Source organism: Rhinopithecus roxellana, chromosome 20, assembly GCF_007565055.1.
Source record: "Rhinopithecus roxellana isolate Shanxi Qingling chromosome 20, ASM756505v1, whole genome shotgun sequence".
In the NCBI taxonomy this organism is placed as follows: Eukaryota; Metazoa; Chordata; class Mammalia; order Primates; family Cercopithecidae; genus Rhinopithecus; species Rhinopithecus roxellana.
The window spans coordinates 69,605,051-69,628,701 of record NC_044568.1 but is presented as its reverse complement, the minus strand read 5'-3'; the positions used below and the strand labels follow the sequence as shown (position 1 = coordinate 69,628,701).

The window sequence follows — 23,651 nt, the reverse complement described above, 5'->3', positions numbered from 1 at the left end:
AAGGCAACTTCCTCTCACAGGGTTCGAGGAGAAACATGTTCTTGGTACCATGCTTCCAACTTTTAAGTCTGTGATTCTCTTAAAAGTTCTAATTTTGGCTGACTCTTTTCTGATCGAGATGAGTTCTCAGACTGACAACGCAACCTTTGACAACCACAAGCTGGGATGAGTACCCCTGCTCTGCAGCTTCGGGCACCACCAGGGGGCCAGCACGCCTGCCACAGCCAGGAATGCAGCTCCCTTACTGAGGAAGACCACCCCTCTGTGACTCAGTTTCCACAACTATGAGTGAGGACTCACGGCTCCCCTCACAGGATGAAACAGGTGTTTATGCAGGCTCAGCACAGTTCTCAGTGAAGAAGAAACACTCAGGAAGCACATTCAGAAAGGGGAGAGGAATGCAGTCGCCTCAGCCTGCAGGGACACCAGGAGCTCCCTCTCCACAGGGCCTGGCCCCTGCCTCCACTTCATCCGGGAGCTTCCCAGATGAGGCCAGACGTGTCCCCAGTTCAGTGGGTGTCCTTTGCTTTATCTAGCCCAGGGACATTGTGCCTGGAACCTCCCCTCCTGTGGCCACTCCTGGGCAGGGTGATGGGGATGGGCAAAGGGTGGGGACAACTCCAGCACCAGCAATAATCTTCCGGGAGTCAGCCCCAAGCCCTCTCTTCACTGAAGTGAACTGAAACATTGGGCAGACCACCAGTAACCCACAGGCGCACTCCAAGCGCGCAGGGTCAATACGCCAAAGAGCACGACTCTAACAATCACAGAACAGTTACTGCTGTGGGGCGGGGACGTATCCTGCCAAGGTCAGCACATCTGCTGCCCTGCGGTCATGGCAGCAGCAAGGTGGGGTCCTGCTGTCAGGAGCCAGCATGGCTGTGTGGGGAAACAAGGACTGAAGTTCCCTTTTCATTGATTATATAACGTATCTGTAGTAAGCAAGGAAAATACCTTTTATATAGTCAAATCCTCTGACCAAGTAACCCCACCCCTAGTATTCTATCCTAAGGAATATAGCTGCAGGTAAATATTTCAGAACAGGCCGGGCGCGGTGGCTCACACTTGTAATCCCAGCACTTTGGGAGGCCAAGGCAGGCAGATCACAAGGTCAGGAGATTGAGACCACCCTGGCTAACACGGTGAAACCCTATCTCTACTAAAAATACAAAAAATTAGCCGGGCGTGGTGGCGGGCGCCTGTAGTCCCAGCTACTTGGGAGGCTGAGGCAGGAGAATGGCGTGAACCCGGGAGGCAGAGCTTGCAGTGAGCCGAGATCATGCCACCGCACTCCAGCCTGGGTGACAGAGCAAAACTTTGTCTCAAAAAATCAAAAAAAAAAAAAAAAGATTTCAGAACAAAGATAAACATGTGTACTGCAGTGTCATAACAGCAGAAACGCTGAGACAGCCCAGCTCTGCAGCCCCAAGGGACGGGATCGGTAAACTACAGTATGTCCCTATGATAACCCGTGATGTAGCAACTAAAAGTGCTTCCAAAAAACGACATGGAAAGTGCTGCAAATAAACTAAGTAGAAAAAAGGAAACAGTATAAGCGATATGCATTCAGTTGTGTGAAAAACAAAAACAAAAAATCTAAGTGGCCAGGCACAGTGGCTCATGCCTAGAATCCCAGCACTTTGGGAGGCTGAGGCTAAAGGATTGCTTGAGCCCAGGAATTCAAGACCAGCCTGGGCAACACAGTAACATCCCAACTCTACAAAAAATACAAAAAAATTAGCCAGGCATTGTAGCTCACACCTGTAGTCCCAGCTACTTGGGAGGCTGAGGTGGGAGGATTGCTTGAGCCCGAGAGGTTGAGGCTACAATAAGCTGTGATCACATCACTGCATTCCAGCCTGGGCAACACGGCAAGACCCTATCAGTCAACCAATAAAACCATTACTGCGGCTTGCTTGGTTGAAAACAGAAAAAAATCTCTGTGGCTCTTTCTGCCTCTGAAGTGAGGTAGGAGGACATCACCGGCAGGCCATGTGACCTGTGCAGGGCTGGGCATGGACCCGCCGGGCAGGAAGCCACACTGTCCACCATCTCCCCAGACCTGCTCCTGCCCATGGCACAGGACAGAGTCTCTGAGGACCACTGCCTCTCGGTATGGGCCTCTCGCCATCCCCACAGTGCAGCCCAAACACACACCAACTACCCAGCCTCACCCTTTACCCGAGAAGCCGCTTCCATTGCAACACTGGAGAGAAACCGGTGGAGGAACGCACTGCAGGCGCGTGGGGGGCTCCGACAAGGCCCGTTCCATGGCATGCTGCACATGGTGGGCTCTTGAGAGACCTCCAGGGCTCCTAATTCCAGCTGAATCCTCCCCCCACAGGCTCCCTCTGAAACCTGCCCTACGTGGCTGCCAATCTACCCAACCCTAAACCGTCAACAGTGGTCATCTTGAGGTGAGAGCACAGGTGGCTTCAATGTGCTCTAGTAAGGAAATATTACTTGCATTACAAGAAAAAAAGCCAGTAAGCGAGGTTTTGAACAAAGACTATTTGGTGAGCCTGGGGCCAGGATGGGGAAGTCATAGCTACTGATGGAGAACCCGGAACTAGTGCACTGGAGTCCCCTCCACCCAGGGCTGGCCTGCTGCAGGGTTGCAGTCACAACCCTGGGGCACAGGTAGGCAGGTCTGGCTCTGCAGCCCCCTCCCCCTATCCAGACTCCAGCCTCAGCCATGACCAGCTGTCCCCACGTTCTTCTGGACCACAGGCCTCAGAAGCCAGGCCAGCACCCGGAAGGCTCCTGAGGGCCCCCATGTGCAGGCCAGGCTTCCCCATCCACCTCTGCTCTTAGCTCCATGGGCCACGGCTAGGGCCCTCTGGGGGCAAAGGAGCGGGTAGAGGCCTTGTCCCCAGCACGGTCCTCTCCCCCCGGCCCGAGGCTCACCTGATGAGCATGCTCTCCTGCAGCAGCTCCCGGCTGAGGTTCAGGGGAATGTCCTCACTGTCCACCACACCTGGGAGACACGGCAGTCAGCTTCTCCAGGGGCTGCGGCCCTCCACACCACCCAACATTCCCCATTAACCTGTCCTTTGTCTCCAGGCCTGGCCTTCAACCCAGCACGTGTGCTAAGAGGGAAGCAGAGAGGCGGCACTGGCGGAGCTTCCTCTACGTCCTGCCACCTCCCAGAACAGTGACCTGGGCTGTGGGTGGGCTGGCCAGCCTCGGGATACACTCGGACAACCACAGCCTGGGCTTTATGTTAAAAATCATGGCCAGGCACGGTGGCTTAAGCCTGTAATCCCAGCACTTTGGGAGGCCAAGACGGGCAGATCACGAGGTCAGGAGATCGAGACCATCCTGGCTAACAAGGTGAAACCCCGTCTCTACTAAAAAATACAAAAAACTAGCCAGGCGAGGTGGCGGGCGCCTGTAGTCCCAGCTACTCGGGAGGCTGAGGCAGGAGAATGGCGTAAACCCGGGAGACGGAGCTTGCAGTGAGCTGAGATCCGGCCACTGCACTCCAGCCTGGGCGACAGAGCGAGACTCCGACTCAAAAAAAAAAAAAAATCGTAACTCTGGCTGGGCGCGGTGTCTGATGCCTGTAATCCCAGCACTTTGGGAGGCTGAGGCAGGCAGATCATGAGGTCAGGAGTTTGAGACCAGCCCGGCAATTATGGTGAAACTCCATCTCTACTAAAAATACAAAAATGAGCCGGCCGCGGTGGCGCATGCCTGTAATCCCAGCTACTCAGGAGGCTAAGGCAGGAGAATCACTTGAACACGGAAGGCAGCGGTTGCAGTGAGCCACGATTGTGCCACTGCACTCTAGCCTGGGTGACAGAGCAAGACTCATCTCAAAAAAAAAAAAAAATTCATCAGGGATGGTTTTCACCTCTGTGTACCAAGGCTTAAATACTGGTCTTTCTTAAACTATAATCTCACTCAAATGTAACACAAGTCACATATAAACCTGAAACTCACACAGTATCCCTACACGTGGAAAGACCTCAATGGGAACACCCCAGTGCTCCCCCAAGATCAGCCATTCACACAGGGAGGCAGGGCAGCTCCCGGGGTGTGTAAACGTGGCTGACTCGCAGGCCCACAGGCAGTGCAGGCCCACGGCGATGCAGGCCCACAGCGATGCAGGCCCACGGCGGTGCAGGCCCACCGCGGTGCTCTCGCTGCAGATGGCTGCTGAGAACGGAATCAGCCAGGTCCCTCACAGATGCAGCGGGCGACACCGGGCCACAGGGGCACCACTCACGGACTCTGGGCAGCGTACCTCGGATGAAGCGCAGCCACTTGGGCAGAATGTCCGTGGCCTTGGTCTGGATGAGGACTTTGCGGCTGTACAGTGCAACGCTGGAGCCCAGCTCCCGGCTCACGTCAAACATGGACGGTTTCTGGGGGTGAGGAGAACACGCCATCATGTGGCACTGACCCTCCCCAGGCAGGTCCTGGCTGGGAGGCAGGGGGCAGATGCGATGAATCCAGCGCCCACTGTCCCCCTCACCCTCCCTCGGCATCTGCTCTGAGTTGAAGCCCAGTGCAGGGGCCCCACAGTGCCCCACACCGTGGCTCTGCAGGGGCCGAAGGCCTTCTCTGGCAGCTGCTGCCCTCCCCCGTCCACCCCCTAAGGAGGACACAAGAAAGTGAACCTTGCACATACCCCTGAACACAGCCAAACCTTACTACAGGTCAGGGGTCAGCAAAAAGCCCTCCAGCCAAATGCAGCTCACGGCCTACGTCTGTGTAGCCTAAGAGTCATTTTCACACTTTCAAACAGTTGAGGACAGATTTCGGAAAGGAGGATCTCATGAGACATGAAGATGAAATTCAAATTTCAGTGTCTACGCAGCTCACGGAACCCAGCCCTGTGTGCTCGGGGGGCAGCATGGGCGGTGCTGCTTCCTCACCCGGCAGGGTTAGTGGCTACGACAGAGATCGGGTCCGAAAAGCCGGGGTCAGCTCCTGTGTGGCTCAGTTCCTGTCTGGCCCTCACGGAACCCGTCTGCCAGCACCTGCTCCACACTGGCACTTCCAGAACTGGGACCCACACCTCATCACAGGGGATCTGGTTAAAATGCGGGGGTATCCAGTTCAAATGTGAGGGGACCTGGTTAAAATGTGGGGAACCTGGTTAAAATCCAGGGAGTCCGGTTAACATCCGAGGGATCTGGTTAAAATGCAGGGGGACCTTGTTAAAATGCGGGGAGAGCTTATTAAAATGTGGCCTCCCACGCAGGAGCCCTGGGTGGGGCCTGAGACTCTAACAAGCCCCTGGCGGCCACATCCGGGCGGCTCTTTACAAGACAGATGCCAACTGTGCAGGACATTACGAGAGTTCCAGGCAGACAAGGACAGGAAAGCCTAGGGGCGGGACAGGCTGGCTCTCAGCCCCCAATAGGTCCTCTTACGGCAGGATTTGTGGGCACTTCAGTGTGGTAAAGGAAAGCAGGGGAGTTGGAGGGTGTTGAGGAAGCACACAGAGAAGCCCACAGAGCGGCAGACCACAGGCCCTTCCCGGAGCGCCTGGCAGGACAGCATCCACTGATCCACAGCAGGTGATGCAGGCTGAGGGCCCTCCCCCAGGCAGGCCCCAGTCCACAAGCCCCCACCCCAGCCTGCACTGAGATGCCCACCAATCCTTCCCTCGCCATGTGTGACCCGTGAGAGAGGAAACATCTGTGCTCACCCACCCAGAGACATCTGTTCTTTCTTTTTTATCAGCCATGAGGTCTCACTAGGTTGGCCAGGCTGATCTGCAACTCCTGGGCTCGGGTGATCCACCCTCCTCAGCCTCCCAAAGTGCTGGGATGACAGGCGTGAGCCACCGCACCCAGCACTACCTGTTTTTTATGCCCTCACGCGGCCACATTAATCATGTGACATCTGCAGAGCTGATGTCACAGGGGGACAAAACAGAGTTCCCCCGAGGGCCGCAGGCCTGCCGCAGCAGCTCACCGTGTCCGGCACGTAGAAGAGGCTGCGGATGTTGAGCGGCGCGTCTGTCTTATAGTGCAGGGTGTAGCGGGGCTTGTCGTAAGCCTGCGCAATGTAGCGGTAGAACTCCTCATGTTGCCACTCGCTGATGTCCTTGGGGTCCATCATCCAGATGGCCTGGAAGCAGAGATCGGCGGGGAGGGCGTCGTGTTTACCACGCATGTCTTCCCCACCACCGTGCAGGCCTGAGCCAGTGCGGCACCTGTCCCTAGACAGGTTCCTGGGACAGATGGGCGGTGGTCTCAGGTGTACACCCCTCTCCAGCCCCACCAGTGGGCTGTGCTGGGAAGTGCAGGTGAGACACACAAGGCTCTGGGGCACCTCAGGACATGTCAGATGGACCGGTCGGGCCCTAAGGGGGCCTGTGGGAGAGGACAACGCTGCCCAGCAGGGGCGAGCTGACGAATACGGTGAAGGCCGTGAGAGTGAGGATGACCCACGCTGCACCACAGCTGAACCGCGAGGAGGCGAGTTAGTCACTGAGGGCAGCATGCCGCATGACTCCATCCAGAAGAAATGTCTGGAACAGGCAGCCCAACGGAAAGAAAGGAGACCGTGGCTGCAGGGGCTTGGGGAGGGGTGGTGGGGAAAGGGCTGCTTTTTGGGGTGATGGGATGTTCTGGAATTGATGTGGGGTGACTGCATAGCCCTGTGGCTGCACTGAACACCATGGCTGCACACTAACGTGGTGACCCAGCTGGGATGGGCGGCACGTCTCAGTGAACGCTGACTCCTGACCCCGGCTGCCCGGTACACAGGGGTGGGCTGTGGTGGAGCTGGGCCCTGCCTCATTCATCCCCACACCCAGGACTCATCTCCACAGAGCAGCTCGCCCTGTGACTCTGGGCCGCAAGCCCCGGGCTCATCTCTTCCCCACTGCCCTGAAATGTACAGCTTCGTCTCCATGGCTGAGCAGCCCGTGGAGGAGCTCGGGGCCCACCTGCAAGGTGTTCTTCCGCCTTCCGTTCAGGTACAAGGGGAAGCTGACGAAGTTGCTGTACTTCGCTACCACATCTGGAAGGGACAGAAGAAAAACCACACTGCATCTACAATGCTGGTGGAAACGCAAGCTTTGCAGCAGCTCCAGGGTGAGCGCCAGCCTGCTGGGAAGGGTCCTCCATGCTGTGCCCACTTCACAGGTACAGAAATGGGGCACACAGGGACACCTGTCCTCCCGCCCGTCTCATGGGGGCAGCAGCAGAGCCCAAGTGAGAACCAGATCTGTGGAGGCCCCGGCGGCTGCGAGACTGCAATGCCAGCTCGTGGCTGGAACATGGCTTTCTGGGCTGACTCCTGGGGGTCACTCAGGACCTCCCTGAGCATTCAGCAGGACACATACAGGGAAAGCCGCACCCACATCCTGGGACAGGACTGCGCCAAACCCCCAGGGGCGCTAAAGGCCAGGACTATGCAGGGGAAGGAGAATGAGGCCTGCCTCAGCCAAGCTGGCTTCCTCCCAGTCCCAGCACACAGAATCAGCAGGAACTCAGTGCTACGCAGCCCTGGCAGGCAGCCCCTCCCAGTTCTACAGCAGCTCGGTCCTTCGTGGCTCTTCCTGTACATCCTTCATGCAGGCAGAACCCAGGAAAATGCCTGCTGACCTGGTGGCCTCCAGGCCACACATGGATCCCGGAGTGAGCCTGGGCCAAGGCTCCCGCTCACCTCGCACCCGGGCCTCGCTGGCAAACTCCCTGCAGTCGGATTTCAGGTGGATGATGATTTTTGTCCCGGTTCTAACTCCTGAAGCTTCGGCGATTTCAAACACTCCAGAGCTAAGGCAGGCAAGGAAAGGAAAAGCCAGGTGGATGAGACACTGGGACACACCCTGCATAGGACTCCAGCAGTTCCCTAGGGTTTCACAGGCAGAGCCCAAACCAACACACAACACACCTCAAATGCCCCATTTCTGACCCCAGGGCACCACTCAGGCCATCAAATGCCCATCAGGAATGATGACCCTGTGGCGGGCGGCAGAGTTCTGGTTCCCTTGCGTGGTGGGCCGGGGTCCTCCACCTAGCCTGGGCTTGGAAGAAGCCCCTGGGCTTACCCCGAAAGCAGCCCTGGGGCACTGCGGGAGCCTGGCCCAGCTCCACATCAGCTGCCGGCTGCCCAGGGGCAGAAACAAAGGCCGGGGGCCAGGCACCCCCTAAGAAGAACAGAAAACCATCTCAGAAGCACAGGAGCGGGAACCCCCCGGCAGGGTCGTGTTGATGCCTTGACCCAAGTTTACTCTGAGCCCTGCTCTCATGGAATTAAACAGGAAAGTTAGTTTTGGGAGAGTGGGGAGTCAAGCTGAGCACACGGCACACACTGTGGAACAGAAATGGCATCATGGAGGGAGGACACCTCGGCTGGCTGGAAGCGGCTCACCCGCTAAAAAGCCGCCGGAGCTGGGGGTGGTGGCTGAGGCAGGAGAATTGCTTGAACCTGGGAGGCGGAGATTGCAGTGAGCCAAGGTTGTGCCATTGCACACCAGCCTGCGCAACAAGAGTAAAACTGTCCCAAAAGAAAAAAAGAAAAAAAGCCCCCAGCAGGCTCCTCACCCTACAGAGGCAGAGGTGGGCTGGCGAGGCAAAGCCAGGAACTGCCAGGGCCGGCAGGAAGCAGAATGAGCTCGTGCAGAAGGTCGGACACAGGAGGCTGCAGAGGGGCCACCGGGCGAGAGGCCAGTCCTGCAGTCCAGCCACTGAGGAAGGAGCTCAGTGTGGGCCAGGCCTGCCTTCCCAAGCAAAGTGGTAGTGACCAAGCACATGGGACCAGACAGGTGCCATGGGTCACTTGGAGCCACAGAAGTCACTGACTCCCCAAAGTGGGAGAGTCAGATTTTACATAAAAAGCCCAGAAAATGCCTGTGTGCATTTTGTGGCCAGGTACGGTGGATCACGCCTGTAATCCCATCACTTTGGGAGGCCGAGGCAGGCGGATCACCTGAGGTCGGGGGTTCAAGACCAGCCTAACCAACATGGAGAAACCCCGTCTCTACTAATAATACAAAATTAGCTGGGCGTGGTGGTGCATGCTTGTAATCCCAGCTACTCAGGAGGCTGAGGCAGGAACCCGGGAGGCGGAGCTTGCAGTGAGCAGAGACTGCGCCACTGCACTCCAGCCTGGGAAACAGAGCGAGACTCCATCGCAAAAAAAAAAAAAAAAAAAAAAAAAAATGCCCAGAAAATGCCTGTGTGCGTTTTCTGAGTCCAACCCTTTCCAAACTCCATGCTAAGGGCTCCAGCTCAGCTTTGAGCTGCCTGTCAGGCGACATTCGTCACTCACCCATCTGAAAGCCACCGGTAACCCGGGCTCCCCGGGGCTGCCGAGCGGGAATAGACCTCCACTCTGTCGGCCACCATGAAAGCTGAGTAGAAACCCACTCCAAACTGGCCGATGATCTTGCTGCTGGCCTCAGCCTGGTTCTGCAGCGTGTCCAGGAAAGCCTGCGGGGCAGAGGCCAGTTAGGGAGGCAGACTCCCCTCCACAGAGCAGACACGACACCGCGGCTGTTCTGCCAGCACCACTAAGACCTCTTCATCCCTAAAACAACCACACCGAGTACTTTTCCACCCCATTCTACACATGAAGAGCTACGTCACAGAGAGGTGACACACTGGCCCTAGGACAACCAGCTGGCAGCAGTGGGACAAGTGTATATTCCATTTGATTCCCAAAGCCCGTAGTCCTGCCTGTCCCAGACAGGTGGAGGCCTGCAGGTCACACCTGGAGTGGAGAAAGAGCAGCCTGAATAAGCTCCTTCCCTTGAATAAGCTCCTTCCACAGGAAGGCCAGGAGTGAGGAGAGCCTCCAAACTGGCTTCCAGATTCAAGTCTCCTGGAGACTATACTTTGTGGGAAAACAGTGGAAATCACGCACATGTGTCTGTAAGCACCACACAGCACTTAATTTTTCTACTATAACATTGCCAAAGATCCTAAGGCCAAAAATCAAGTAAAATGCACACGCCCACTGCCCTGGTCCATGCTGTCTGATGGAACTTTCTCCGATGATGGGAATGTTCTGCATCTGCCAGGTGCACTTGGACAGCCTGCCGAGCACCTGGAATGTGGCCTGTACAGCTGAGGAGCTCGATGCCCCCTTTTATTTAATTTTAATGCATTTACATTTAAACTGCCACATGTAGCTGGTGGCTGCCACAGAGGACAGCAGACCAACCTTGAGAGAAATACAACAAAAAACGTAACATGGCGGATAAAGTCAGTTATGGTAGGTTTTCATTTTGGCGGGGGGGGGGGGGGGTGTTTGTTTTCGTTTTTGTTTTTGAGATGGAGTCTTGCTCTGTCACTCAGGCTGGAGTGCAGTGGTGCGATCTCGGCTCAATGCAACCTCTGCCTGCCAGGTTCAAGTGATTTTGCTGCCTCAGCCTCCCGAGTAGCTGGGATTACAGCTGCCCACCACCATGCCCAGCTAAATTTTGTATTTTTAGTAGAGATGGGATTTCACCCTGTTGGTCAGGCTGGTCTCAAATTCCTGACCTCAGGTGATTCTCCTGCTCGGCCTCCCAAAGTGCTAGGATTACAGGCGTGAGCCGCAGTGCTTGGCCCAGTATTTTTTTTTTTTTTTTTTGAGATGGAGTTTTGCTCTTGTTGCCCAGGCTGGAGAGCAATGGCGGGATCTCGGCTCACCACAACCTCCGCCTCCTAGGATCAAGTGGTTCTCCTGCCTCAGCTTCCCGAGTAGCTGAGATTACACCTCCCACCATGCCCATGTAATTTTTTGTATTTTTAGTAGAAACAGGGTTTCACCATGTTAGCCAGACTGGTCTTGAACTCCTGACCTCAGGTGATCCACCGAACTCGGCCTCCCAGAGTTCTAGGATTACAAGCATGAGCCAAAGCACCTGGCCAGGTAGTTTTTTTAAAGTAGAAATTTCTGGCTGAATGCAGCAGCTCAAGCCTGTAATCACAGCATTCTGGGAGGCTGAGGCAGGAGGACTGCTTGAGGCCAGGAGTCTGAGACCAGCCTGGGCAACAAAGCAAGACCCCTGTCTCTACAAAAAAATACAAAATTAGCTGGGTATAGTGGCACATGCCTGTAGTCCCAGCTACTCAGGAGGCTGAGGCGGGAGGATTGCTTGAGCCCAGGAGTTCAAGGTTGCAGTGAGCTGTGACTGCACCACTGAACTCCGGACTAGGCAACAGAGTGAGACCCTGTCTCTGAATGAATAAGCAGATCAACGAATAAATGAATAAATAAATAAATGTAGAAATTTCCGTGAATTACTTTGGATCAACAATTGCTCTATTTTCAAGTAGTTGGTACCAAGTGCCACATGGGCAGCACTCAGGCTAACAACAACTAGGCAGAAAAGCACTCAGCCAGTAAGGAGGGCACCGGGGTGACCCAAGGCCACCCACCTTTGTCCTAGTTTGGCACAGACATTGTTAAGGAAACCCTGACTGCCCACACCTGTCTTCCCTTTGCAGACTGCAAAGTCACACCAGCAGCCAAACGACACCCTAGACCTAAGGGCTGACTTGTCCCTACAAAGCAGTTTCCCTTTCCTTCCTTTCCCCCTTTCTCTCCTTCTGTTTCAGAGTCAGGATCTTGCTCTGTCGCCCAGGCTGGATCACAGTGGTGCAATCATAGCTCACTGCAACCTTGAACTCCTGGGCCCAGGCGATCCTCCAGCCTCAGCCTCCTGAGTAGGTGTGACTTCAGGCGCATGTCACCACACCCAGACCCACAGAGCAGTTCTGACCAGAACCATCAAACCCACAGACATCGCATCCTAAGCCTGTTCTCATGCATGGCACTGTGTGAGAGGAGACTGATCCCTCTGACCCTCTCTGCATCAAGCCCACGACGCTCAGGCAATCGACTTTGCAGAAAAGTGTCGTGAGGCAGAACAACACATTCGGACTCAGACCAACAGCCTGGGAAGCTCCAGCTCTCACCCTTTTCCAACTATGGGCAAAGCACTGACTTCAATCTCCTCATGTATAAAATGAGAACACTAGGTCGGGCGCAGTGGCTCACGCCTGTAACCCCAGCACTTTGGGAGGCCAAGATGGGTGGATCACGAGGTCAGGAATTCAAGACCAGCCTGGCCAACATGGTGAAACCCTGTCTCTACTGAAGATACAAAAAATTGGGCAGGCATGGTGGCACGCGCCTGTAATCCCAGCTACTTGGGAGGCTGAGGCAGGAGAATTGCTTGAACTGGGAGTCAGAGGTTGCAGTGAGCCAATACAGTCAGTCCTCATCTCCAGGGTTCCACATTTGCAGATTCAACCAGCCAAGGATCGAAAATACTCAGAAAAAAATAAAAAATAACACAATGATAAAAAGTAGTATAAAAAACAAAACTATGTTATATCTATATATAGCATTTACGTTGTATCAGGTATTATAAGTAATCTAGAGATCATTTAAAGCATACAGAAAGATATGTCTACAAAATATGGCACCACTTTAATCCAGGACTGGAGCATCTGCAGACTTTGGTATGCAAAGGGGATCCTGGAACCAACCCCAACCCCCAGATACTGAGGGATGGCTGTCATGTCATGAGGTGTTCCCACAATGCCCACTGCGTGGCATGTAACTAACAATGTTGTTACTTAATCTGGCACCCAGGGCCACCCCTACTGGAGGGATCCTTGCACCCTGAGGGGAAGGGGGAAGCCGTGCAGGGGGCCCACGCTTACCTTTGACCCCGATCTGGCGATAGTCCCCAGGTTGGACACCAGCTCTTCCTGTGTCATCCCGATACCAGTATCCTGAGGAGAGAGACACGCTAAGCGCCAAGCCCCCAGCACCTGGGGAACAGGTGCACCAGCAGCCCCAGGGGCTCAAATGGTGTCAATGATATTGGCCAGACAGGGCCCAGCCAGGTAGCACTAGATGCTCATCAGAAAAGACTAATTCTAGGGGCCAAGCACAGCGGCTCATGCCTGTAATCCCAGCATTTGGGAGGCCAAGGCAAGCGGATCACTTGAGGCCAGGAGTTCAAGATCAGCCTAGCCAACACGGTAAAACCCCATCTCTACTAAAAAAAAAAAAAACATTTAGTCAGGCATGATGGCGAGCACCTGTGGTCCCGGCTGCTCAGAGGCTGAGGCAGGAGAATCACTTGAACCCACTGAACCCAGGAGGCAGACACTGCAGTGAACTGAGATTGTGCCACTGCACTCCAGCCTGGGTGACAGAACGAGACTCCATCTCAAAAAAACAAAAAAAGAAAAGAAAAGAAAAACAGAAAAGACTAATTCTAGTCATAGCAGCCCGGCCTCACCAGAGAAAACAGGAAAGGACAGCAGAAAGTTGCTTTGTTTGTTAAAAACCATCCTGAAAAGAAAATATGATGCCAGCAATTAGGAGGAAAGCACAGCTCTCCCGTCATCAAGATGTGGCCCCCCCGCCTTCTCCCTGGCTGTGGTTCTGGGGAACAGCGGTCCCCTCCTCTGGTGGCTCTCTCAATCCAGCAGAATGATGTGACTGAGGAGACCGCGCAGCTCTGTGCGCGGCCCCTGCACCTACCCTACCACCATGGGAGAGCGGGCACAGATGCCTCTCCTGCAGGAAGGCGCAGCCCTCGCGTGGGAGCCTCGATCTGGCTTATCCTGTTGCAGCTGCTCTGGTCTGAGTGCCGATGTCACCCAAATCCATATGTTAAGACCTAACTCCCAAGGGGATGGCTCTGGGAGTGGGGCCTTGGGGAGGTGATCAAGTCATAAGGGCTCCACTCTCATGAATGGGAGTAGGGCCCTTAGAAAACAAGGTTGAGGGAGCTTGTCGGTCCCTTCCACCTTCTGTGTGAAGATGCAAGAGGCACTGCCTGAGACAAAGGGCCCTCGCCAGACACCCAGTCTGCTGGCCCCTTGCTCTTGGACCTCCCAGCCTCTATAACTGTGAGCAATACGGTTCTGTTGTTTATAAATTGCCCAGTCTAAGGTATTCTGCTATAGCAGCCTGAATCACAACACAGACCAATGCGCCGGTGAACACACAAGGCCTTACTGACCATGGCCTCCTCCTTCCTCTCAAAGCCCGGTCAGACTCCCATCTGGAGTTCCTCGCTCAACATGCCCATAACACAGCCACAGCCCCAGCTTGCTCTGCTACGATGTGCAGACCACCTTAAATAAAAGAGTTCGCTCCAAGCCTCCACATCTATGAATTGGGACAAAGGCCCTCAGAAGCAGTTTTCTGAACTTCCTTCTAAGAAGTTCCTTTCTAAAGGCTTCCTCTCCAGAACAGCCCGCAGGGGCCATGGGAGCCACTAGCACCAGGCAGCAGTGCTGTCTCCATTGGCACAGCGGGGGTGGTCAGTGCTACTCAGCAAATAATCCACAGCAAGCAGCAGGCCGGGGAGACTGGCCAGCTGTCAGCCTTCCCATTGAAGGCAGCACAGGCAGAATGGGTGCCAAAACCACATCACCACCAGTTACTGCAGTGCACACATGCGTGCATGTTCCATGGGCCCCAGCAGCCAACAAGAAACATGGCACCAAAAGGCTTCTGGGCAATTATTTCTGAGGTGCTGGTATGAATAGTCCAAAATCCAGCCTGATTCATTTATTGTAGATCATGTAATAATTATGAATAAAAAACTACTTAAAATTAATATCTAGTTGACATCAGTCATTAAATATAATCTTCATTTAAGTGTTTACTTTAATACATCAGAAACTTAAATAGAGTCCTTAAGGCAAAGGTTAATGTTAGACCAAGGTAAAGGAGAAAATGCAACTAATAGCTCCTATTTCCAATTTATTTTTATTTTTTTCCCAAACTGATCTGCACTGCAATCCCAATCTAAATCCTTACAGGTTTTGTAGAAAATGACAAGCTGACTCTAAAATGTATGTGGAAATCAAAGAACCTAGAATATTTTCAAAATATTTTGAAGAACAAAGTTAGAGAATTTAAAATACTTAAGACTTCCTATAAAGCTACAATAATTAAGACAGTGTGATGTGGGCATTTAAGGATCCACACACAGATCAAAGAACCAAACAGAGCACAGAAACAGCACTGCACAGAGAGTGTATTACTTGATTTTTAACAAAGATTCCAAGATAATTCAATGGGGGATGACAGATCTATTAAAAGACAGTAATGAAACAACTGTACATTCATAAACAAAACATAAACCTCAACCCCTACCTCACACCATACACAAAATTAACTCGAAATGGATCAAAGATCTAAATGTAAGAGCTAAAGCTATAAAACCACTAAAAGAAAACACAGGGCTGGACACAACAGGTCACATCTATTATCCCAGCACTGTGGAAGGTCAAGGTGGAAAAATCACTTGAGCCCAGGTATTTGAGACCAGCCTGGCCCACAAAGCAAGACCCTGTGGCTACAAAAAAAAAAAAATAATTTCTTGCTCTGTCATGCAGGCTGGAGTGCTGGAGTGCAGTGGCATGATCTCCGCTCACTGCAACTTCTGCCTCCCAAGTTCAAGCAATTCTCCTGCCTCAGCCTCCTGAGTAGCTGGGACTACAGGCACACGCTGCCACACCCAGCTAATTTCTTTTGTATTTTTAGCAGAGACCATGTTGCCCAGGCTGGTCTTGAACTCGTAATCTCAGGCAATCTGCCCACCACGGCCTCCCAAAGTGCTAGGATTAGAGGCGTGGGCCACCACACTTGGCCAAAAAAATAATTTTTTTTAAAGTTAGCTGGGCATGGTGGCATATGCCTGTGGCCCTACCTACAGGAGGCTGAGGTGGTAGATCACTTGAGCCCAGGTGGTCAAGGCTGCAGCAAACCCTGATAGCACCACTGCACCCCAACCTGGAGACAGAGGAAGATCCTGACTCTAAACAAACAAAAAACCTTCCAGGTCAGGCTGGGCAGAGTGGCTTATGCCTATAATCCCAGCACTTTGGGAGGCCAAGACGGGCAAATCACCCGAGGCCAGGAGTTTAAGACCAGTCTGACTAACATGGAGAAACCCTGTCTCTACTAAAAATACAAAATTAGCCAGGCATGGTGGTGCATGCCTGTAATCCCAGCTACTCAAGAGGATGAAGGCAAGAGAATCGCTTGAACCCAGGAGACGGAAGTTGCAGTGAGCTGAGATCACACCACTGCACTCTTGCCTAAGCAACAAGAGCAAAACCCCGTCCCCCCCAAAACAAACAAACAAAAAAAATCCTCCAGGTCATCAAAAACAAGGAAAGTCTGAGAAACTGTCACAGCCAAGAAGAGCCTAAGGGGACAGGACAACTAAATGTCATGTGGGATGTTGGGAGAGAAAAAGGACATGAGGTAAAAACTAAGGAAATCTGAACAGATGTGCATTAAGAATAATACATCAATACCGGTTGATTAACTGTAACCAATCTAATATACTAACATAAGATTTCTTTCTTTTTTTTTTTTTTTTTTTTGAGAGACGAGGTTCACTCTTGCTGCCCAGGCTAGAGTGGGATGGCACGATCTCAGCTCACCACAACCTCCACCTCCCAGGTTCAAGCGATTGTCCTGCCTCAGCCTCCTGAGCAGCTGGGATTACAAGTGCACACCACCACACCCGGCTAATTTTTGTATTTTTAGTAGAGACAGGGTTTCACCATGTTGGCCAGGCTGGTCTTGAACTCCCAACCTCAGGTGATCCGCCCGCCCTGGCCTCTCAAAGCGCTGGGATTACAGGCATGAGCCGCCGCGCCCGGCCATAAGATTTCAACCATAAGGGAGGCTGGTGTTGGAGTAGATGGCAACGCTGTACAATCTTTAAAATTTTTCTGAGAATTTAAATCTGTTCTAAAATATTTACTTAAAAAAAAAAATACAGATTTTTCAGATGTAGACAGAAATCATCTGTTGCCAGGCGACCCGCACAATATGATTTTAAAAGGAAATGGTGAGACCGGGGGCTCATGCCTGTAATCCCAGCACTTTGGGAGGCCGAGACAGGTGGACCACTTGGGGTTAGGAGTTCGAGACCAGCATGACCAGCATGGTGAAACCCCATCTCTACTAAACATGCAAAAATTAGCCAGGTGTGGTGGCATGTGCCTGTAAACCCAGCTACTTGGGAGGCTAAGGTGGGAGAAACACTTGCACCCGGGAGGCTGAGGCTGCAGTGAGGTGAGATCATACCACTGCACTCCAGTCTGGGCAATAAAGTAAGACTCTGTCTCAAAAAACTAAAAATAAAAAGGAATTTGTGAGGGCTTACAATAGGTATATACATAAAATATTTGACATCAAAAGAAAAACACGATTCTGCCACTGGAAAGATACTGTTGTAAGATTCTTACATTGAAGTGTTAAATATTAATTCAAGCTAGAGAGTGATAAATTAAGGCCTCATATTTTATTCCCTAAAAAATCCCCTAAAAATAACAAAAAGCAATGTAGCTATCAGTAGAAGAGACGGAATGGCATGGTATCTCTGAGACCCCACAAGAACTCTTCCTTTCCTAAAACTTTAGGTAAGAATAACGTATTGATATTACTTAATTGTAATAAATGGGCCAGGTACGGTGGCTCATTCCTGTAATCTAACACTTGGGAGGCCAAGGCGGGCAGATCACTTGAGGGTAGGAGTTCACCCAGCCTGGCCAACATGGGGAAACCCCATCTCTACTAAAAATACAAAAATCAGTTGGGCATCGTGAGCACGTCTGTAATCCCAGCTACTCAGGAGGCTGAGGCACGAGAGTTGCTTGAACCTGGGAGGCAGAAGTTGCAGTGAGCTGAGATCACACCACTGCACTCCAGGCTGGGCGACACAGCAACACTCTGTCTCCAAAACTCAATCAATCAATAAATAAATGGACCATGCTCACATCAGATGTTGAGAATAGAAAAACTGAGTGCCAAAGGATATAATGGAACTCTAAATTATCTGCTCAAATTTTCTGTAAATCTAGAACTGTTCTTTCAGAAAAAAGAAGACAAAAGACAAAACCAAAAATCATTCTTGTAACATAAACAGTCTTGGTACCAGGAAGTACTGGCACATAGGACAGTCCCCTCTGCTGAAGACCACGAATCACATCCCCATGACCCCTTGCCCCAGCACATCTATTTTCTTTTCTTTTTTTTTTTTTTTTTGAGACGGAGTCTCACTCTGTCGCCCAGGCTGGACTGCAGTGGCCGGATCTCAGCTCACTGCAAGCTCCGCCTCCCGGGTTTACGCCATTCTCCGGCCTCAGCCTCCTGATTGGCTGGGACTACAGGCGCCCGCCACCTCGCCCGGCTAGCTTTTGTATTTTTTTTTTTTAGTAGAGATGTAGTTTCACCGGGTTAGCCAGGATGGTCTCGATCTCCTGACCTCGTGATCCGCCCGTCCCGGCCTCCCAAAGTGCTGGGATTACAGGCTTGAGCCACTGCGCCCGGCCAGCACATGCATTTTCAATCACCTGCAAGGAACCTCTGTGCTGAAAAGAGGAGGGAAGTGCAGGGCGCCCCAGCAGCACATCCCAGCCCTGTGCCCCAGCCCTGCCCACAGGGCCCATTCCACAGCCAGGCCAGCTCAACGAAGGCAGGGAGAGAAGAAATCACTCCCCACCCAATCCTTATGACCAAGGGCTATGACAAACAGCTGGCACATACCACAGGGCTCAGTCTGGATTCTCTAAACCCAAGAGGGAGTACATAAAGCCGACACCTCACAAAAACCCCTTTCAATTAAAACACCTGTCCCTTCACAAGTCCATTCATTCACACGTGCCTGCATTCATTCATCTGACAAGACCTTCAGAGCAAGCCAGCACCCTCAAAGGGGATACTGAGAACCCACCGAGGCCTGTCTGTCCACCTCTCCACAGAGATAGACACCCCTCCATGATGCCGTGACCCTGGGACGACAGGTCCTAAGGCAGCTGTCTTGGGATGCAATGTCTCTCAGGGCGCCCACCTGACCCTCTCTGGCCTAACTTTTCAGCCTTAAAATTTCCACGAGCCTAGAGTAGCAGTCACAGCACTGCTTCATCTGCATTTTGAGGGGAAAACACAGTTAAAAATATGAAAAGAGTACATTAAAAATAAGATATGTTTAGATATGTTAATAACTGCATACACCAAAACCCTGTGTGGCCATATGCTCAAATGTTACCAATAGTTGTCACTGGATGACGGGGTGATTTCGAATTTTCTTCTTTTCTGCTTATACCTGCTTTTCCAAAATTTTCTATAATGAATGAGTGCTACTGTAACAATAAATTATAGCCAGAGTTATCCTGGTGGTACGGACGGCCAGTACATCCCTGGGACCCCAGAGACATCACTAGAAGGCAGGTGCTGTCCCTGCTGCATGGCTGGGCCCACCCACATGCCTGGACACTGAGGGAGGTACCTGGATGGTGATGGTTCCTTTCTCGGCATCAGTCTGCAAGTGAATCTCCATTTCTGGCAGTGCTTGGCCGTCAGACACCAGTTTGTGACGCAGTTTTTCCAAGGCATCGCTGGCATTGGAGATCAGCTCCCGTATAAACACCTACAGGAATAGAAACGGGAGGCGCAGACAATGAAGGACACTCATCCTGCAGGATCTATCTGGTCAGCTGCACTTCCAATAACTGCTAAAAGGTAGAGAACAGTCACAGAATATTCAGTTCTCAAAGCATAAAGAGTTTCTGCTTTAGTCAAAGGCAGCTCCTCTGGGCCGGTCACAAAGTGACTAAAGGTGCTAACTTCTACTGATCTTTCCCTTCAGGATTTGTTTAGACAGTCTCGCTCTGTCACCCAGGCTGGAGGCTGCAATCACGCCTTATTGCAGCCTCAACCTCCTGCACCCAAGCAATCCTTCCACCCCAGGCTCCTAAGTAGCTGGGACTACAGGCACGCACCACCATACCCAGCTAACTGTTTTAAAATGTGTATAGACACAGGGTCTTGTTATGTTGCCCAGGCTGGTCTTGATCTCCTAGGCTCAAGTGATCCTTGTGCCTCGGCCTCCCAAAGTGTTGGGATTACAGGCGTGAGCCACGGTGCCTGGCCCTTTTCAGGATTTTTAATCAAGCCTGAAGTTATGTGTCTACCTGTTAATTAAAACTTTAAGAAGAGCCCTCTGGCTGGGTGCAGTGGCTCACGCTTGTAATCCTGGTGCTTTGGGAGGATGAAGCGGGCAGATCACTTCAGGTCAGCAGCTCAAGACTAGCGTGGCCAACATGGTAAAACCCTGTATCTACTAAAAATATAAAAATTAGCTGGGAGTGATGGAACACGCCTGTAATCCCAGCTACTCAGGAGGCTGAGGCAGGAGAATAGCTTGAACCCATTAGGCGGAGGCTGCAGTGAGCCAAGATAGCACCACTGCATTCCAGCCTGGGCAACAGAGAGACTCTGTCTCAAAAAAACAAACAAAAGAGCCCTGCGAGGAACAATTTCTTTTTCTTTTTTTTTTTTTTTTTGAGACGGACTCTCGCTCTGTCGCCCAGGCTGGAGTGCAGTGGCGCGATCTCAGCTCACTGCAAGCTCCGCCTCCCGGGTTTATGCCATTCTCCTGCCTCAGCCTCCCGAGTAGCTGGGACTACAGGCGCCCGCCATCTCGCCCGGCTAGTTTTTTGTATTTTTTAGTACAGACGGGGTTTCTCCGTGTAGACCAGGATGGTCTCAATCTCCCGACCTCGTGATCCACCTCTCTCGGCCTCCCAAAGTGCTGGGATTACAGGCTTGAGCCACCGCGCCCAGCCGCGAGGAACAACTTCTTTCCCAACTCCTGCACAAGGATGACGGCAAATCACTCAAACATCCATTTCTCCTTGATACGGTCTGGCTGTGTCCCCACCCAAATTGCACCTTGAATTGTACTCCCCTAATTCCCACGTGTCGTGGGAAGGATTAGGTGGGAGATAAGTGAATCATGGGAGCCGTTTCCCCGGTACTGTTCTCGTGGTAGTGAGTAAGTCTCACGAGATCTGACAGTTTTATTTGGGGTTTCTGCTTTGCATCTTGCTCATTCTCTTTGCCTGCTGCCATCCATGTAAGACGGGACTTGCTCCTCCTTGCCTTACACCATGACTGTGAGGCTTCCCCAGCCACATGGAGGTGTAAGTCCAACTAAACCTCCTTCTTTCATAAATTGCCCAGTCTCAGACATGCCTTTATCAGCAGTGTGGAAACGGATGAATACACTCCTACTCCACAAAAACAGGTTCCCTGGCTTCATCTCATCTAGTGAGGACCACCAAACACCAGGTCTACCACACCCCGAGAAACACAGGCCGCAGGGCCCAGCTGTCCCTCAGGAGCTGAAAAGTACCCTGACCTCAAACAGACCTACCATTTGAAGTCAGTGAAAGAGGCCAGGGGCGGTGGCTCACACCTGTGATCTCCGCACTGTGGGAGGCTGAAGCAGGCGGATCACTTCAGCCCAGGAGTTCAAGACCAGCCTGGGCAACATGGCAAAGCCCCGTCTCTACAAAAAATACAAATATCAGTAAGGCACGGTGGCGCGCCTGTAGTCCCAGCTACTTGGGAGGCTGAGGAGGAAGGACGGCTTGAGCCCAGGAGGCGGAGGATGCAGTGAGCTGAGATCATACCACTGCACTCCAGCCTGGATGTCAGAGCCAGATCCTTTTCCAAAAAACTAAAAAACAAAACAAATAAAAATAGAAAAAATAAGTCCGCAAGAGCTCAGGAAGCAGCGGCTGATCTGAGCGGAAGCTGGAGGTCGCTGGGAGGCAGGAACGCAGCACTCATTAGTACAAAACCTGGAAATAGCTCCTGGAAGCCCCTTTGAGCTTCGAAATTTGGTGCTTTACCTTTCTTCCAGATTCTCCTTTGCCTTCCAGCAATAATCAGCATGTCAACAATGGTGGCCTTCATTTTTCTCTTTTTCCTTGTCCTGTCACCCCAAATGAGTTTTGCGGGTTTTTTTTAATAGAGACCGGGTCTGACCACATTGCCTAGGCTGGTCTCAAACTCCTGGACTCATGCAATCCTCCTACCTTGGCCTCCTAAAGTACTAGGACTACAGGTGTGAGCCACCGCACCCGGAGCCAGATGCGTTTTTTTTTTTTTGTTGTTGTTTTTTTTTTGAGACGGAGTCTCGCTCTGTCGCCCAGGCTGGAGTGCAGTGGCCGGATCTCAGCTCACTGCAAGCTCCGCCTCCTGGGTTTACGCCATTCTCCTGCCTCACCCTCCCGAGTAGCTGGGACTACAGGCGCCCACCACCTCGCCCGGCTAGTTTTTTGTATTTTTTTAGTAGAGACGGGGTTTCACCGTGTTGCCGGGTTAGCCAGGATGTTCTCGATCTCCTGACCTCGTGATCCGCCCGTCTCGGCCTCCCAAAGTGCTGGGATTACAGGCTTGAGCCACCACGCCCGGCCCAGATGCATTTTAATTTCCTCAGTAACTCCTCCCTGCTCCATACACACAGGACTGGGGAATCTTCTTCCTCTGGCAGCCAAAGCCCCCAGGACCTGCAGGTAGTCACACTGGGCAAAGTGGCCTCAGCACATCCAAAGCTCCACAGAAATGGATTTCAGCAGAGCTGTATGCTAGGATCTGGGGGACTTTTTTCTTTTCTGGAGAGAGGGTCTCACTCTGTCGTGCAGGTCAATGTAGTAACACGATCATGGCTCACTGCAACCCCAGAGTCTGCCAGGCTCAAGTCATCCTCCCACCCCAGCCTCCTGAGTAGCTGTGACCACAGGTCAGTGCCCCTATAGCTGGCTAATTTTTTAAATTTTTTGTAGAGAAGGAGTCTTGCTGTATTGCCTAGGCTGGTCTCAAACTCCTGGGCTCAAATGATCCTCCCGCTTCAGCCTCCCAAAGCACTGAGTTCCCAGACGTGAGCCACCGCACCAGGCCTGTATTTGGGGAACTTTTAAAATTATTGGCAAAATTCAATTAATTCCCAGAGTTGATCCAGCCCAAAGAACCATCTGGATACACTTACTCACAAAACCAAAACAGATTCTGGTAAAACTCCTCTCACTAGTAGCTTAAGATGGGGACCTGTCCAAAGTTTAATGCTTTCTCACAGCTAATATATTATCTGGCAATTCTCCAGAATGGCATAAAAACAGCTTTGTGAAAAGGAACTTTGCTAGCATCGGGCAGATTAGCAGGGAATGCACCTCTTTTTCTGAGTACAGGGACCGGGCAACGACGTCCAAAAGCTTCTTTGTCTCAGCCTGGAACTCATGTTTGGAAACAGAACCTAGTAATGAAACACAGACACAAACAATAAAGTTTAATTTCTATTTTTGTGCAAGAATATGCTACGTCACATTCCAAAGAATGTTTAAGTTTATGAGTTTTAAACATTTTTTTCTTTTTTGAGATGGAGTCTCACTCTGTCGCCCAGGCTGGAGTGCAGTGGTGTGATCTCGGCTCACTGCAAGCTCTGCCTCCCGGTTCACGCCATTCTCCTGCCTCAGCCTTCCGGGTAGCTGGGACTACAGGCGCCCGCCACCATGCCCGGCTAATTTTTTGTATTTTTAGTAGAGACGGGATTTCACTGTGTTAGCCAGGATGGTCTCTATCTCCAGACCTCGGGATCCGCCCGCCTCAGCCTCCCAAACATTTAAGATCGTGAACAAAAAGAAAGAAGTAGACAGAAACAAAGTCTGGCTGGGTGCCATGGCTCATGCCTGTAATCCCAGAACTTTGGGAGGCCAAGGCAGGAGAATCACTCGAGCCCAGGAGTTCAAGACCAGCCTAGGCAACAGAGCAGGACCCCGCCATCTCTACAAAAACTACACAAAGTAGCTGAGCATGATGGCGCACACTTACGGTCCTAGTCTCATGGGCCT

At 52.1% G+C, this 23,651-nt stretch overlaps 1 protein-coding gene across 1 annotated transcript in view; it reads right to left on the bottom strand.

Annotated features, from left to right (window-relative positions):
* The window catches only part of TRAP1 (TNF receptor associated protein 1), a 70,897-nt gene that overhangs the window by 12,391 nt on the left and 34,855 nt on the right, over positions 1–23,651 (bottom strand). Inside the window, exons 3-11 of the mRNA XM_010376039.1 lie at positions 22,974–23,056; positions 19,244–19,384; positions 12,630–12,701; positions 9,241–9,401; positions 7,633–7,742; positions 6,911–6,984; positions 5,932–6,087; positions 4,250–4,370; positions 2,908–2,977 (exon numbers count right to left, since the gene is read on the bottom strand). Of these exons, the coding sequence (XP_010374341.1) occupies positions 2,908–2,977; positions 4,250–4,370; positions 5,932–6,087; positions 6,911–6,984; positions 7,633–7,742; positions 9,241–9,401; positions 12,630–12,701; positions 19,244–19,384; positions 22,974–23,056 (988 nt within the window). The remainder of the gene's footprint in view (positions 1–2,907; positions 2,978–4,249; positions 4,371–5,931; positions 6,088–6,910; positions 6,985–7,632; positions 7,743–9,240; positions 9,402–12,629; positions 12,702–19,243; positions 19,385–22,973; positions 23,057–23,651) is intronic.